The sequence below is a fragment of the Psittacula echo genome (assembly GCF_963264785.1).
Source record: "Psittacula echo genome assembly, chromosome: 2".
NCBI classification, from domain to species: Eukaryota; Metazoa; Chordata; class Aves; order Psittaciformes; family Psittacidae; genus Psittacula; species Psittacula echo.
Genome location: NC_137737.1, coordinates 156,022,355 through 156,039,943, shown reverse-complemented (window position 1 = coordinate 156,039,943; position 17,589 = coordinate 156,022,355). Strand labels below are relative to the sequence as shown.

Below are 17,589 nucleotides of genomic sequence, written 5' to 3'. Positions count from 1 at the left end.
CAGTGTAGTATTTAACAACATGTAAGTAAAAACTCAGTTATGTTAAAGAGCAAACTAAAGTCCATAATTGGACATGCTTTTGCATTCAGCCTTGAATTGCTTTGTACTGTCCCTCTAGGGTCTTTGAACTTCTGCTTGCATGACGTAGAAGCAGTTTTATTAAATCACGCTCCAGAAATGCTCATCTTACCCTTGACTCCAGTTGTGTTTTGTTTGGTTTTATTAATATTTGTGGCTGAATCCCTACTCTGAAGGATGAGAGATCACAGAAAGCGTTCGGTATTTTTCCACCTCTGACTCACGTGGTTTTTGCCATTGGTGACATTTCTCAAACCAGGACAGAAGAGCAATCTCTGGAGAGGATGAAATAGAGACTATGCAGTGCTTGTGCTTAAATGCCTTGTCCTATAAATGCCATGAAATTTTCTTCTCTGCCACTTTCTTTGTACCTGCCCCTTCTTTTTCCTTTATATTTCAAGATGCCATTTCAGGTTTGCTTCTGTTCTTTCATACAAGTTTTTCTTCCTGGTCCCCCTGAATTATGGTGATGTGACAGCTAATAGAGATTCACCTTATCTGAGAAGCAAGGTTAGAACAAAGTCACTGTATGTCCCTTCAGGATCAGGCTCTGGCAGGACAAAGACAGAGAAGGATAGAAAACACCATCATCTTATTCGCAAAATACAGGGGTTTAGTTTCCTAAAGAAATTGATGTCGGGATATTCTTTGACTTTGTTTCTAACAGGAATAAACCCCATGATGAAATGCAGCCCAGCTTTATCGTTCCTTTCTGGATATGTATGTGATACTTTGGAAGGCCAAGCGTAAGCTCTATTCCCAGCCTCAAGAAATAAAGCTCAAGAAGACAAAGCATCATCACTTAGAAGTGCAAGGAAAGCCCAACAGTGAGCAAAATATTGAAGTACTTTTGAGATGAGAAGACCCAGTTCTCATTCAACTCTTTTTCTTTTTAATGCTGCTTTTTATACACATTCATTTCCCAAAGCATTTACTTACCGTTCTATAGTAAAGAGGCTTTACCACGGATGCTCACTGATCTAAAACTCTATACCAGCCCCCCTGAAAAAGCCATCCTGAAGCTGAAGGTTATATAGAGCTTGTGTCTATCTTCTGCATATTGTTTGCTCAGCTGTGAGTCGGTATGAATAGCTTAGTACTATGCCTGTATTTTAAGTGTATAGAGCTCACTCCAACATTTACCGGCATGCTTCTCAGCCTGGATGCCATTCCCACATCATGTTTGCATGTAGCCAGAATTATGCACCTTTTTTTTTCCCATTAAGCTATTAAAAACAGGGCCTCAGACACAGAGTCCACTGTTTGGTAATAAACTCAGACGTGATAGGATTTGTCAGTTCTTTTTGCAGTATCACTTAACACGTCTGAATGTGCCACAAGGGAAACTAAAAATGATGTTTGTGAGATAAAAGGGAAAAAGGAGGTACTTTTGAAGGATGTACATTCACTTAGGCCACTTTGAAGAAAATTATTCCCACATGAGTGGCTGAACTAAAAATAAGGTAATAAAAAATCCACATTGGCCATTTGGAAATAGGGTCAACTAAACAGAAGTTCTTATTCTTGGATCGCTCTGAAGCCTAAACCAACCCACTTCTGGCTCCTTTTCGACCCTTTCTTCTAGAAGGGGAAATGTTGATCAGCTGCTGTAATCTCAAACTGGGCTCAGTCTCACAGTGACAGGCTAAGGTGGGAAAGAAACGAGTGTGGAAAACTCATCACCAAAATGGCTTTATCTCCAACCATTCTTCTAATACTCCTGAAGACTGCCTTGCCACGATTTGAATCCTGTTGATGTGAATGGTGCAATTTTCTCTCACTGATATATCCATACATAAAGTAGCTGCATGTTTAGAGACTTGTTTCAACTCTTCATGCTATAAAAATAGATAAAATAATGTATTTTGGCCTGAATGCAAGAATAATATTGAATCACAAATGTGTATGAAAGCCACCACAGGTTATAAATATAGATTTTAAGCAGATGTTATGATTAGATTTGGTTTTTTTTTTCCACTATTTTTAGCCTAAATGACTGTTCTGAGACAACTTTCAGCATTCATAGTGCAGAATTGAGCTCTTGAAGTGTTTTGGCATGGAGCAGAGAGGAATGACTCCTTAGAGACGCAGCTCTCAGACCTAGCCAAGTAGGCAGGTCTTAATGCTGGGGCAGAAGTCACACATGTACCAAGTGATCCACATCCATTGAGTTCCCTGTCACACCGCATCCTCTGCCTGTTGATCCAGCATCCGTCTGTCCATCCGCCATCCTTCTGACTGACACTGGCTGGTGCTCTGCCTCTTTTATCCTGGCCTCACGTGGGTTAGCAGCTGGCAGAGGCTGTTTTAATATTGTATTTATAAAGCTTCACAGTGATGCAAGCCCAGACACAGAGAAAGGCTGTTTTGAGCACCCAGCTATGAAGTGCTGCATGGTAGATCTGGTTTCTCACATCTCGCTGCCGCCACGAGCCTGCTTTATCATCCCCAGCACCAGAAAACTATGTTTCCTAAAAGATAGACAGGAGGAAAAACGTGAGGCTGAAGCTCCCATAGTTATTTTAAGCAATGCTCATCCTGATCCCGCTGCAGGCGGGTGCCTGGTCGGTATTTCAGTAATGTACTTGTGTAAAAGGAAATCCTAATTACTGCGGGGCATGGTGATATTTTCGTGCCCTTTTTACCCTGTAACCTTTTCCTGTTCGCCCAAACGTCAGCACCTCATTGTCTCATAGGGACACCCTCTGGCTGAGGAGTAAACTGCAGCACCTTTGGAGTTGGGGATGATAGCTGAATGAGCATGATTTTTCTTCTTTAAAGTATTCCTTCTTGTATTTATGTTCTGCTGCTGGCAGATCATTCCAAATCTCATATGAAGGGTGCAAGGTTTATTAGATATATTCCTTTTCTCTTTGTCTGCATATGATACGGACTTGTGAAAAATAGGAGCCTGTATTTTCTGCTGGGAATAAGGATTTACAGCTCATTTCAACAACTGCATAAGATTCCCCCTTTTTATTTCCTAACCCAGCATGACACACACTTTATTTCTGATACATGGCAGAGATAGGCCCAACATTTGACTGATCAAGGCTGGTTTTGAACAAATGCTGACACCACCGTTCTTTTTGTCTGTGATTCCCACAGAACCCGATTGCTTTGAACAGAAATATCCTAGAATGTGTAATCAACGATGATCTACAACATACAGTTTCCCTTCATGCCTCTTTTACCCAGCTGCCAACAGTGAGAAGCTGATGTGCATGTTAACAGACAGAGGAAACAGAAATTCCTTTAAAAATGGATGAAGAAACCTCCGTGTTTGAGAGGAAAAGGCAGATTCAGGAGCAGGGAGAAAGTTTTCCAAAATGATTCCTTGGAAAGCTACAGAGTGGAAACTGTTTTCCCTTGTGTTTGTACACAGTAGATAGAACTGCAATGACTATGTGATGGGGGTTGGAAATAGATGATCTTAAGGTCCCTTCCAACCCAAACCATTCCTTGATTCTATGATATAATAAAAAATAGTAAAACAACAGCAATAAGTAAATAATAAAATTGATGTTATAAATGTTGATCTGCTGTTAGAAAACACAGTTAAACTTTTAACAGTGTAGCCACTTTGCCTGCCTTGTTACACCACCACCCGCATCAGTCAAAGTAAAGTCAAACCAATGACCTTAAATTGAAGATCATCCACCTGAGCTTTTGAACTTCTTTAAACTGAAGAGCTGAAAGGTGTGTTTTGAAGCTGCTGAGTTTACTCCTATAAAGAAGGATTGAGGGCAACAAATATGCATATGAAAGCAGTCATGTATTTTTAGCAGTTTCATTTCTGAGGCTCTGGAACTGAAAACAGCGATGGGTGAAGCAGCAACCGGTTGTGTGTGATTTGCAGTGGTTTGTATCTCTGCTCTGTGTTGTGTATCTCCTAATGATGAATGTGTGGGAGGGCCAGGTCAAGAATAGTTTCCACTCCAGTGCGTTGATTGTGTAGTTGGCAGTGGGCTCAATTAAAGTATAATAATCTGGTAATCTCCCTCCTGTTTCCATTCAGGCTGCTGAATAGAGCCAGTGAAAGGGTATAGCTTTTGGAAAGTAGGTGAAATCCCGCCTGTCTGAGCAGTTTGCGTCTAGTTAAGTAAAATGAAGGCAGAAGAGCCAGCTCTCCAAAATGTTGCTCCATGACTTGCACCATGACTGCTGTCTATTTCTATGAGGTAACATTTGCTGTTTATTTCTCTTTCTAGGCTACAGATTGGATTTCTAACGAGCTTCTCACCAGCGAGAAAAGACAAGCTAATGTGAGAAAGGAGATATGGAGATGTCCATGATGGGAAGATGCTGTGTGCCCTATCTCCTGGTTCTTCTCACATTTGTGTTCAGCGGGGAGCGAATTAAGGCACAAAGAGCAGGTATGTGCTGTCTGGCTTACTGCTCATGCTAAGTAGCTGCTGGGCCTTTCACATGGTTGAGAAGCTATTATTGCTATGAGGAAAACAATAAAAAAACGCCAAGCAAGACATTTACTGCTGAAAAGACATAAAATAGACCTTACGAATGGAGACAGCTCAGGGATCAGGGTTATGATTTACGTAGGGTCTCTTTTCTGCTGCAGGCTTAGTGGTTAGCTCAGCTACCCACAGCAAAGAGAGCAGCACGCAGTTTACTATGGATACACTTCATGTACCTCACACTGATACGGAGAGCACTTCTTCAATTGCCTTCAGTGGATGTCACATTACAGCTGGTGAATCTATCTGGCTGGGACTTTCCTAGTTTGCTAAACAGGGCCAGGACACTGTTCATACCTTCCCTTGGTTCATATGTTCATACGTAGTGATAGGATAAGGGGTAATGGCTTAAACTGAAAGAGGGGAGATTTAGATTAGACATTAGGGAAAAATTCTTCCCTGTGAGGGTGCTGAGGCGCTGGCACAGGGTGCCCAGAGAAGCTGTGACTGCCCCATCCCTGGCAGTGTTCAAGGCCGGGTTGGACACAGGGGCTTGGAGCAACCTGCTCTGGTGGAAGGTGTCCCTGCCCATGGCAGGGGGTTAGAAGTGGATGAGCTTTAAGGTCCTTTCCAACCCAACCCATTCTATGATTATATGATACTGTATAGTTGCTAGCATGGTCCCTGGCATGGCTTCTGGCCTGTGCTGGTGAGCACTCTCCCCAAAATGCCACTGAACAATTTGCATTAGAGGATGATGCAGCTAAAGGACTGTTCCTATCGGCAACCTTGACAAGGACATGTTGGCTTTTCTTGAGTAGCAACAAGAGTTATCTGGCTGTGAATGATGCTGCATCTCAGGGACAGAAAATGGTTGTAGACCCACAATTTACTGGTGTAAAAGCCCAAAGGTACTTTGAGGTCGAGGTTTTCAGTCCCTTTTTCTAGGAAAAAAGCTATTTTGTACGCTTGGGTAATTTCAAGAAAGAAAAGGCTTTTTTAGACCTTTTCCCACTATAAGGAACAGCTACTTTATGATCTGTATAAGGCTTTTTGGATGAAGTTTAGCAGGAGTAAGTATTTAGTAATAAACCAAAGTGAAATCTCATCTTTCTTCCTACCTGTGGACCAGTCATAGGAAATGATGGTAGTACAATTTATATGTTCATCCTGTGATTACTTTAAATAATTTTGGTCTTATGGCTTGTTTGTGAAGTATTTTTAATAGCAATATTGCAAACCAGTTGACTCAGTGTCTGAATGGATGAACACAGCTCCTGGAATTATGCTTCCAGAGAGTATTCCTGTAATTACAAAAATGAAAGTTCACTTTCTATGAATTATCTCCCATGTTCCCTTAACAGGAACTGATTCTGCCAGTAAACAATATCATTATAGCATTCTTGGAAAACAATCAATTTTGTCCAGCAGTGGACATTACCCTGCTGAAAATGCAGATTAATATTTACTAAAAGCTTTTCTGCAGCATTTCATCTCACTGCCATCAGGTCTGTGAGCAAAGAAGCACTGACTCTAAGAAAATGATCCTGAAAGACCATCTTTTTCTTCCCTGCAATACTGCCTGAAATAGGCACCATTTTTAAACCTTCACCCCCTCCTTGTTCTAAGGCTCATCACCCCTGAACTCAGGATTCATTCTGCCTGTTCTGTTCCTTTCTAAATTGCAGTCATCTAACCTGCTGAGAGTTGTTAAAATGAAGGAAGGTCTGTACCTTGCAGGTTTTATACTCAACCCTTTATGTTCTTTAGTTAGCCTCACCTAATATTCTTGCAGACAGAATAGTTTAATGTAATAATGGATTTTTTTTTTGGGGGGGGAAGGTGGAGATTTCTTGCTTATCTTTTACTGTTCTATGTTCTATGTAGATTTTGTTTTATATTCTGACAAAATCAAACAAAACTACACTTCTTTTTTCCTTTTTCTTTCCTCTTTCTCCTTTCTTCTTCCTTTCTTTCTTTCTTTCTTTCTTCCTTCTTTTATTTTCTTCCTTTTTTCTTCTTTTTCATCTTTCTTCTTCTTCTTTCTTTATTATTACTATCACTGTCATTATTATGATAATATTTCAATTATTAACCTGTTCTTATCTCAACCCATGAGTTTTCTCACTTTTACCCTTACAGTTCTCTTTCCCAGATTGTTATCAATGTGATCCCAATCCCATATGGTTAGGTTTTTCCCATAGACACCTATGCAGCACCTGGGATGTACACTGCTACAGAATTTAACACAACAACAGACGATGCTCATTTTTCATCATCACCTGCAACAGACAGGGTGTATATTCCACCACTCTCACGGCCATCATGTATACCATGAGCACTGACCTACAGTGTTATGCTGACCTATAATGCTTATACTCTTATCTGAAGGCAAATAATCTTCATGTAGCTGAGATACCCATACTCTTTCCAGTGCAGGAGGATGTTCAGGATTCTTGTCCTCTTCAGGGCAGGTGCAGAGCCCCAGCAAGATCAAAAGCACCACTGCTGATTCATGAACCCTTAGATCAGATTTGGTCAGTCACAGCCTGTCCCACTACTTCCAGCCAGGGAGCAGGGAAGGCTGGGGAATGGCAGCCAGGCTCAACTGGCAATCCAAATACCACGCAAGTTCATAGTGATGAAGCAGGTCCAAGACCAAGCCAGGAGCATGAGTCAGGGTCCAGATCAGGTCCAAGGACAGCATCCAGGTTCAGCCTTGATCCAGGCAAACCCATAAAGGTGAGGCAGGTCTGAGGTTAAGCCAGGTGATCAGTCCATGCTTTAGGACTTAAGAGCAGCTTCCAGAGGAAGAAGAGACAGGTCTTTCTTGGATACTTCCAGCAGAGCTTTCTGAAAAGCTCACCAAAGGCCAGGGAGCCATGGGGGATAAAACCTGGAGAAGGGGTTTACTCTCAGGGCCATCAGGAAAGGATTTCAAGCTTTCACAGTAAATCTTCCAAGCATCTCCACTTTGTTCATATCATGGAGCAGTCGTGGCTTGATTTCTGATGAAACTGCAGTGGAAGATGCACTTCATTATTAATGGGTCTCAGTCACTGATGGACATTTAGTTGCTGGGACCTGGACGGAACTAGTCTGATGTGAGTGAAAACATGCAAACTCTACAATGGGAATGTCACTTTTTAATGTATGGAGAGCTATACTGTCCTTGGTGGGTATATGCTGAAGTTATGTGTTCTCACAAGTGGTCTGACCAAGGGATGTAGCTTGGTCAGTCCTGGTCAGAGCCCAGAGGAGGTTAACATGGTTGAGTGGGAATAGTTGGGAGAATCAGGGTTTTGTAATGAAATAGGAATGAACAGAACAGATCTACTCTCAGTGGGTGTGGGTAGATGTGGATTACCAGCTAAGGTCCTGCTAAAGCAATAGGATGTAAAAGCAATTGCCAGCATCTTAGGGGCCAGATAGAACAACTCCAGTTCAGTTGATCATAGAAAAGCCTGTTACTCTGAGACAAATAAAGTGGCACAGGCACTGGTATGGACTAGCTCTCTCTCATGTTATGTGTGCTTTGGCCTCCACATAATTGGTCAAATTATCAAACTGCTTTTCAAAGAAGTGGTTAAACTTTGTGGGACAACATGAAACAAGCACTACTGGAGAAATAAAGGTTGGTGCTTGTGATCACAGAGAAATTGACTTTGTAGAGCAGCTTTTTTCAAGCTTGAAACTCATAATTTGTTAGGCACTATGGTCTATAATACTGAATTAAAGAAATTACTACATATATATGTATTTTGTCCGCTTGAGGCATTATGTTGATAAAACTTTGACATCTATGGGACATTTATCAATCTACAGCCTCCTAGCTTCAGAAACAGCTAGAAAACATCTCCTGGGAGATGTCCTTCCTTGGCAAGAAGCTGACAAATATATGACCAGTCTGACTTCACAGGGCAAGCAAGTGGCAATTAGAATAGATTTGCCTTTTGGATTGCACAGGCCTCAGATTACAAATATCATGGCTGGAGGCGAAAAAGTGGTTGTGGGGATAAGTGAACTTTTTCCTTACAAAGCAACTGTCCTTTGTTGTCAAGGAAGCCATCGCGGTATTTGGTGCATCATCCTTTAGTCAACAGTCAATGGCAGACAGCCTCAAAATCAAAATAATCTTGTTATAAACTTGCTTCACCAACATATGCTGAGCAAAAGAACTGCTTCTACCTAAGCATAAATAAATCATTTGTGTTAATGGAAGAGGGAATGTGAGAGCTTTGCTACTCAAGGTCATGATTGACATAGGCAAGGTCAGTGCAGGTCTCTTGATCTGCCAGCAGAGCATGGCCTGAGCAAGGGCACTGCAATGAAGTTTGAGAAAAGTAACTTCGTATGCATGCAGATGGTGTAGGAGAAAGACTGAGCAGAGGCAGTTGGTAGCGCAGGAGGAGAATGGGTTTGCATTTCAAAGCAAAGTGTGTGCTCATCTGTAGATGTCCTGAAACAGATGAGGTGAATCACAAGGAAGAAAGGCTGAGAATCTGCACTTTCTCTGCAGGATAAGGAGAACGTTTGCTGTCTCCTCTAAATTGCTCACTAGGGAGCCATGCCTAGGGGATATTTGGTATGCCTGGTACTCTTCTTTCATCTTCCCTTAGCGATGTTTTCTGTCGCTCCTACAGGTTGCAAGAACGTTCACTATGACCTTGTCTTCCTCTTGGATGCCTCCTCCAGCGTTGGAAAAGAGAATTTCGAGAAAGTTCGGCAGTGGGTGTCTAATTTGGTGGAAACTTTTGAGATCGGCCCAGATAAAACCCGTGTTGGTGTGGTGCGATACAGTGATCGTCCGACCACAGAGTTTGACCTGGGGAAGTACAGAACCCGCGAAGAAATCAAAGTGGCTGCACGAAACATTAAGTATTATGGGGGTAACACCAACACTGGAGATGCTCTCAGGTACATCAACACCTACAGCTTTTCCAAAGAAGCTGGTGGGAGACTTAGCAATCGAACTGTTAAAAAAGTGGCCATCCTTTTGACTGATGGAAGGAGCCAGGATCATGTCTTGGATCCTGCCCGTGCAGCCCATCAGGCTGGGATTAGGATCTTTGTTGTGGGTGTTGGTGAAGCCCTAAAAGAGGAACTTGATGAGATTGCTTCAGAACCCAAGTCTGCTCATGTGTTTCATGTCTCTGATTACAACGCCATAGATAAAATCCGGGGGAAGCTAAGAAGACGTCTCTGTGAAAGTAAGTAGAGCTCTTGGTTCTTCTACACAGTTAGAACTGTAATAGTTTCAGTTAGCATATAGGTATGAAAAGCTGTGATTGTTTCGTTTCATGGGTTTGAACTGAGACAGGGGAGATTCAGGTTAGATATAAGGAAGAAGTTCTTTATTGTAAGGGTGGTGAGGAACTGGAACAGGTTGCCCAAAGAAGTGGTAAATGCTCCATCCCTGGCAGTGTTCAAGGCCAGGTTGGACAGAGCCTTGGGTGACATGGTTTAGGGTGAGGTGTCTCTGCCCATGGCAGGGGGACTGGAACTGGATGATCTTAAGGTCCTTTCCAACCCTAACTTTCTATGGGTTTATGATTCATGCTTATAATTCTATGCTGATAAATCTTTATTTTAGTGTCTTCCACTCTGTTCTACTCTGCAAGGACTCATTTTATTACCTTTAGTGTGATGAAGTGATCACTTTTAGGGTTCTTCTACCCAAGTCAGCATTAACTATAGGTTAACTGTAGTCCATATTATGTATTAACTCTAGGTCAGCTTCTAAGCTTCTAGTAGTGAGCTAGAGAGCAAGATGTGAATTCCCTTTTGGTTCTGATGTAGTTCAACCACTTTATAATATTTGCGACTGTTCAATATGAAGGGTGAAAACTTATTTATACCCAGATTTTGGTTTTTTTTTTTGTATAGGAATTGTTCTTCCCCCCCCCCCCCCCTTATGTTCTGGCAGTGTACTGTGAAAAGAATGTTCTGAATGCTTCTGAGGATGATGCTTTAGGAAGCAAAGGGATATTTGTGCCTTTCATCATCCCAACTCTACTGACAGCTGGTGTTCTTTAGCACTCTGTCTATCATCCATATAAACCTTGGTGATGTTTAGGATGACTTTTAATGGAGAACAATGTGTGAAATCCAAACTGAAGAAATGAACTTTGACTTTCCAGTCCCTTGGTGAAGAGGACTGTAATGGCATTATGGCTGGTATCTCCCTGCACTTTAATGGGAACAGCAGTCACATAGCCATTTCTTCTTCCACCGCTGATAAACCACTCTCTCATTCTTAGTGACTACATAACAGCTACCTGGTTTTGCTGCCTTTAGCAGTGTGTGTTGTGTCTACTGTGAGTTCTTTGGGTGAACATCATGAGACACCACTCTGGTTCCTAGGTCTGAACTTGAAAAACAATGGCTGCTCCCTTTGTGATGCTGTAACACATGGCAGTGTCACAATGACCAGATCTATAGGCTGGCAAGCTGTGTTACTGAGGGGTGTCAATAAGCTGCCTTGTAGCAGCTTATTGGAAAAGCTGGAAAAATCCAGGCCTTGTAGCTGGTGTTGTGAAGCCCTTTTATTGCTCTCTGCAACCTCCATTTGCAAGAAAATAAGTATTAACATAATGCTCTGGGCTTATGTATGCTTCTTAAAGAGTGACTACAACAAGTAGGCATAAACATAGGATACTGCAGCTGGGAAGGAAGAACCCCATGCACCAGTACAGGTTGGGACCTGACCTACTGGACAGCAGTTTAGCTGGGAAGGACCTGGGAGTATTGGTAGATGACAAGTTGACCATGAGCCAGCAGTGTGCCCTTGTGGCCAGGAGGGGCAAGAGTATCCTGGGGTGCATTGGGAAAAGTGTGCCCAGCAGCTCCAGTGTGGGTCCCCCACGGGGTCACAAGTCCTCCAGCAAACCTGCCCCATCGTGGGCTCCTCTCTCCATGGAGCTACAGGTCCTGCCAGGAGCCTGCTCCAGTGTGGGCTTCCTATGGGGTCACAGGCTCCTTTGGGCATCCCCTGCTCCAGCACAGGCTTCCAACGGGATCACATACTCTCACTCATCTCTCTGGTTGTTGTTGTGCAGCAGCCTTTTATCCTCTTCTTGCATCTATTATCTCAGAGGCACTACCACTGTCACTGGTGGGCTCAGCATTGGCCAGTGGTGGGTCCATCTTGGAGCTGGCTAGAATTGGCTCTGTCAGATGTGGGGCTTCTGGCATCTTCTCATAACAGGCACCGCTGTAGCCCTCCTGGTGCTAAATCCTTGCCATGCAAACCCCATACGAGGCTGCTAAATGGATTGGTTTCAGTGTAAGGGCAAAGGGAATCAGATAGCCATCAAGGAACATTAGTAAGGAAAGGAGAAGAGAGGAGGGAATTAGCTGAACAAGCAGCAAGTAGATAAACATGCACATATAGAGATCACTTGGGCAGAGATGTAAGGACATTAACAGTAACAAGGGGAATGGAGTATCGAAGTACATGGAGCACAGTGCATGCAGGTGGATTTTATAAGTGAATGCAGGGCAGAAAGAGGAGTTATCAACTAAGGCAGCAAACACAGGTTCAATGGACTGGGCTCCACAGCAACAGCAGTTATAGAAGGTCTGCTGTAGCTATTCCTGGGGGGCATTCTTCTGATCCAAGGGCTCTGATGATATGGTCCAGCATCCCTAGATACTTCATTCCCACCTGTATGGGAGTCATCTTCTTCTCAGCATCTGGCCTCAATCACTCTTGCTGCAATTAGAGCCCAGTTTTGTTCTGGTTTCACTGGATATCAAAAATAGTTTATTCTGTTCCTCTGTACCTCATTTTTTTCTTCTTGGAAAACCATTATATGTCTTTTCTTCCTAGATTTAAAGCAAGGAAATGGCTCTTTGGCAGAATCATTCTTGACATACTTATTTTTTTTTATATAATTAATATAATTAATTTATTGTTAATTTTATTATTTACTTTCTTTAATCCACTGTTTTGCATGCAAAATGTTTTTAATAGGCATGATGTCTAGTTCAGGTCTAGACAAACAAGAAATTGTTGCTGTCAGTGAAGCTGGCTACTGAAATAGAGGATGGGATCAGCAGAAGTATTAATTTAGAGGTCAGATAACTTCTTTGTTATCTGAATATGTGAGGTGGAACTGTTCTGGGAGGTGAAAGAAGGCTAGTGCAGAACAGGACCAAGTGATTTCTTGTGCATGTGCCTCTTCATGTTAACACAGTAGGAATAGGAAAGGAGTTCACTGTAAGGGCTATGCCCTATACATATTTAGAAGGTAAAGCCTCTTATAGCTGTTGTAGTTAACTCTGTGGTTTTAATGACAGCTGTGCATAAACCAGGACCATGCAAACCACCAGGTGGGTGGAGGACGTGACAAGGGCACAAGCCAAGCTGCTGTTCAGTTCATGCACATTCTAAGACAAAAGCACACATTGTCACAGCCAAGCTAGGGTTTTAATAGACATAATCCTTGGAGAGCTCCTGGGAGACACATGAATCGAGGAGAGGAAATGGTAGGAAGTATTTTGGTTGTACTGAGCAGTGATGAGTCTTCCAGTCCTCATAGTGCTGAGATGTGGAGTCCTGAAGTGTTGTAAATGATGCATTTCATGCCAACAGCTGTTCAGAATCACTCATCTTGGGGCTCACTGGACGTCTGTCCTAGACTAAGTCATTCTATCTCTCTATATTTGACTGAATTTATTGCTAGGCCAGTGTCATTAAGTGCATTAATAGCATTTTAGCTCTCATTTGATCTTGTGGAAGCAAGCATAGCAGAATCGGAAAATAACGTGTCTGCTCAGTGGGACATTGTGGCAGTGGGAGATATTTTTGCCAAACATCTCCATTACAGTCTGAACTATAGTTAGCAGGCAAAAAATGGGTGATGCTTTCACAAGAAAGCAGCAGAGATACATTCTGCTAAAAATTCCAGAGATGCTACATGCTTCCTAAATAAGATCTCTGCTTATATGTTGTAGAGATAACAACAGGCAGTTATGTTGGTAGATTTAAAAATACACCAACATCTGCTCCTTGTAGGTAAATAGTGGCTTTATGCTTGTAAAAGAGAGCTTTTTTTTTTTTTTTTTTGGCTTTATTTCAACTCAGATTTAATTTAAAGCTGGATTTTATGTTATTGCATCTACAGAGTTTTAAGCCTGGTTTGAAACTGGTAGCACTGTTTGACATTTAAGCCTCAATGCAAAAGGTGTTGCAGTGGTGACCTAAAACACCCATACCTGCCTAGAGGTAATTGTTTCTTAACAACACCTATTGCAGTGCTTTAGATGCTGTCATATTTGGGTTTATTCTGTTGTCCATTAGTGAGGCAGGTGATAAGACACAGTTTGCAAAGCTGAGGAAAAACATTCCCCCAAAATATTCTCAGTCTTTACTGGCTCCATAGAACAGAAGCCTGTGACTTGGGACTCTCAGAGTACTTAGGTATGTGCATGTGCATATGTATGTGCAATTACTGAGCCTCTGCTCTACTGGAAACATCAGATTTCACGACTTGAAAATAAATTTGGCTTTAAAGGAAGAGCCTCTGCTAAGATTTGGGTGGATTTTTTTTAATACAGCTAGCAATAAGAGAAACACAAGCAGATATTTTCTAAGGAAGTACTACAGAAGCATTATACTCAACATTGGTCTATGTCCAGTACTGACTTTCATGTATAATGAAGCCCTTTCTACAAGCAGTTTTTAGCTGTCTGTGAGCTTGGCGAGCTCCTTGACGTAAGGAGTTCCTCTGCAAGTGCAATAGGTTGCCCAAAGAAGTTGTGGCTGCCCATCCGTGGCAGTGTTCAAGGCCAGGTTGGATGGGTCTTGGAGCACCTTGCTCTAGTGGAAGGTGTCCCTGCCTGTGGCAGGGGGTTGGAACTGGGTGAGCTTTAAGGTCCCTTCCAACACAAAACATTCTATGATTCTGTGATTCTAAGTGTGTGAAGACCAAAGGATTATCTCATCACATAAATCTCAAATGCTTTGCAAGCACAAGGACATGAAGCCAAAATGTTTCATTGACTGACTGGTACCAGTGGTATAGTGAGGCTTGTGATAGTGAGATCCTGCCGCTCTACTGAGGCCATCCTGCCCCTCTATTCTTCTTTCGTGAGATCTCACTCGGAGCATTGTGTACAGTTCTGATGTCCTCAACATAAAAAGGACATGGAACTGTTGGAACAAGTCCAGAGGAGGGCACGAGGATGATCAGGGGCTGGAGCACCTCCTGTATGGAGACAGGCTGAGAAAGTTGGGGCTGTTCAGCCTGGAGAAGAGAAGCTGCATGGAGACCTCAGAGCAGCTTCCAGTGTCTGAAGGGGGCCTGTAAGGATGCCGGAGACAGACTCTTCATTAGGGACTGTAGGGATAGGACAAGGGGTAACGGGTTCAAACTTAAACAGGGGAAGTTTAGATTGGATATAAGGAAAAAGTTCTTTACTGTGAGGGTGGTGAGGCACTGGAATGGGTTGCCCAGCAAAGTTGTGAATGCTCCATCCCTGACAGTGTTCAAGGCCAGGTTGGACAGAGCCTTGGGTGGCATGGTTTAGTGTGAGGCGTCCCTGCCCATGGCAAGGGGGTTGGAACTGGATGATCTTAAGGTCCTTTCCAACCCAAACTGTTCTATGATTCTATAATATAATAGCAAAAGGAGTCACAAGATTCATAACATTTATTTTTCTATTTGTACATGTCTTTGCGGACTTTGTGTTATATATGCAGTGCAAAAAATATAAGTCTTATGCTATCACTGTTCTGTTTCTGATGCAAAAGGGCTTCCAGGAACACCTTGAAAACCATTTTAAGTAGTAATCTAAAAGCTTTTTGAAGTCAGCTTTGCTCAGGTTCATGGTATGTTCACAGAAAGACAGCAAGCTGTTTTTTCCTTGCCTTCAATGTTAAAAATATCTCATGCATCGAGACCATAACAAAGGGTAGGCATCTGAATTGCCATATCTTGACTGGTAGCTCCTGAAAGACTTATCATTGTAGTCAAATCTCACATGAGTACCGAAACACTGGAATGCATCAGCGCCTAACAGTTGACCTTCATTTTATACTTTCTCTTGAGCTCTAAGGCTTCACTGTGAAAGCATTAATTTCTAGGTAGCTTTGCACTAGACATCATGCAATAAGAAAGGAGATAGAACTCAACAAGCTGGCAGGACTGAGAATCCTAAGGGATTTTAATGAACACAGTTGTAGTTGTAGTTTAATTCTTTTAGTTTGTTGAGTGGAACTTGTGGACTTGGGGATTTGTAGACTGGTTTTACTTTCATAGTTGGACTATGACTTTATTTGGTGTCTTTAAAGGCAGCTCAACCGTCGTGCCAAGTCTTGCCTGGTCTTACTACAGGAGTTCTTTTTCATTGTTGCAGTGGTTTGTAGAGACCTCTTACAAATGTGAACATAGCTTCTTGTCCTGTGGCAGAACTTGGTACATGCCACAAGTGCATTTAGTTGAAAAAAGTTGTCAACCTCCATGTTGAATGCAGAGAAAGTTGAAGTGTTCATCATCATAGAACAGCTAGGGTTGGAAAGGACCTTAAGATCATCTAGTTGCAACTCCTCTGCCATGCGTTAGAGTAACAGCTTGTAGCTCATGTACATCTGCCAAAGGCAGCATTCTTAGGAGAATGTTCCACATTTGGCTGCTTAAGCCTATGTCCAGACTAAGTGAAGCTACTACATTTTGATCCTCACTTGAAAATCTAGTCATTTCCAGATATTTTGGAAAGCCTGTTCAAAGCTTATCAGACAACTGCTGCTGTTTTAAAAGCGGCTGCTAGGCAGTGACCCAGCTGATATTGCCTCTGATATCCCTTCTTGTTTCTTGATGCTCTTCTCCCACAGCTGCAGTGGTGGCTTTCTCTGTAGCATCTCCAAAACTAGCAATATCTCATGTCACACATGACAGGATTACACATCCTTTCATCACCACATTTTCTGGCTAACTGTGGTTTGCTGCAAAGGTACTAGAGGCCTGTGACAGGATTTTACACCCATTTATCTTTTGCTTTAAAGACAAGAAAAAGAAAGATCTACTTTTCATGGATAATATGCTGGGAGGAGATAAAGTATTTGATGAGCATAGTGATCGTGACATTACAGAGCTTTCTTCTGCCACTTGGTTGTTGAAGGATAACTTGGTATCTTGGAATATGGCTCCAGAAAGCATAGCAAAGATACTTGTTTTCTCTTGCAGCACTTTCTGTTTTCAAATCAAATGCTTGACTCTCTCAGATATGATTTTCCACTTGGTCTGGTCACCACCAGCTTACAGCAAGCTGGCTCCATGGTGTCTGGCAGACAGAGATCCTTGTGCTTAGGGAGTGCGCAGTGGCTGCTGGTTGGCCCTATGTTCCTCCAGAGATGATGTACATGTGACTGTTTTCCTGGATCATGGATGCAGTTCTGTCCTGCCATTGTGTAACCTCCATATAATTTAAATTCTGTGTGCCCAAAGGAGGGCAATGGAGCTGGTGAAGGGTCTGGAGCACAAGTGTGATGAGGAATGGCTGAGGTAACTGGGGGAGTTTAGCCTGGAGAAGAGAAGGCTCAGGGGGGACATTAAAGCTGTCTACAACTGCCTGACAGGAGGTTGTAGTGAGGTGGGGTCGGTCTCTTCTCCCAAGTAACAAGTGACAGGACAAGAGGAAACAGCCTCAAGTTGAGCCAGAGGAGGTTTAGATTGGAGATTAGGAACAATTTCTTCCCTGAAAGAATTGGAACAGGCTGCCCAGGGAAGCGGTCACCATCCCTGGAGGCATTTCAAATATGTATAGATGTGATGCTTATAGACATGGTTTAGTGGTGGACATGGTAGCACCAGGTTAACAGTTGGGTGTGATGATTTTAAAGGTCTTCTCCAAGCTAAACAGTTCTATGATTCTAAATAACTTCTTATTTTGCTTGGGCTTTGAAATGAATAGGTTTATTCTGAGCTTAGCAACAGTGCTGTTTTATGCCCAGTTAAAGCCAGCCCCACTGCTAAAAAAGAAAGTCTTATTCTTCCTAAATTCCTTCTCCCATCTGCCAGCACAAGCATTTATGTGGCCCCTCCATGAACTACAGCAGGGAGCCAATGAATATTCTTGTTTTCTTTCCCAGACT

The 17,589-nt window shown here is 42.5% G+C and overlaps 1 protein-coding gene across 1 annotated transcript in view; it reads left to right on the top strand.

Moving 5' to 3' along the window:
- Nucleotides 1–4,357: 4,357 nt before the first annotated feature.
- The window catches only part of COL22A1 (collagen type XXII alpha 1 chain), a gene marked incomplete at both ends in the record, with an annotated part of 204,329 nt that continues 191,097 nt past the window's right edge, over nucleotides 4,358–17,589 (top strand). The window contains 2 exons of the mRNA XM_080611527.1: nucleotides 4,358–4,454; nucleotides 9,137–9,703. Coding sequence (XP_080467653.1) covers nucleotides 4,358–4,454; nucleotides 9,137–9,703 — 664 coding nt within the window. The remainder of the gene's footprint in view (nucleotides 4,455–9,136; nucleotides 9,704–17,589) is intronic.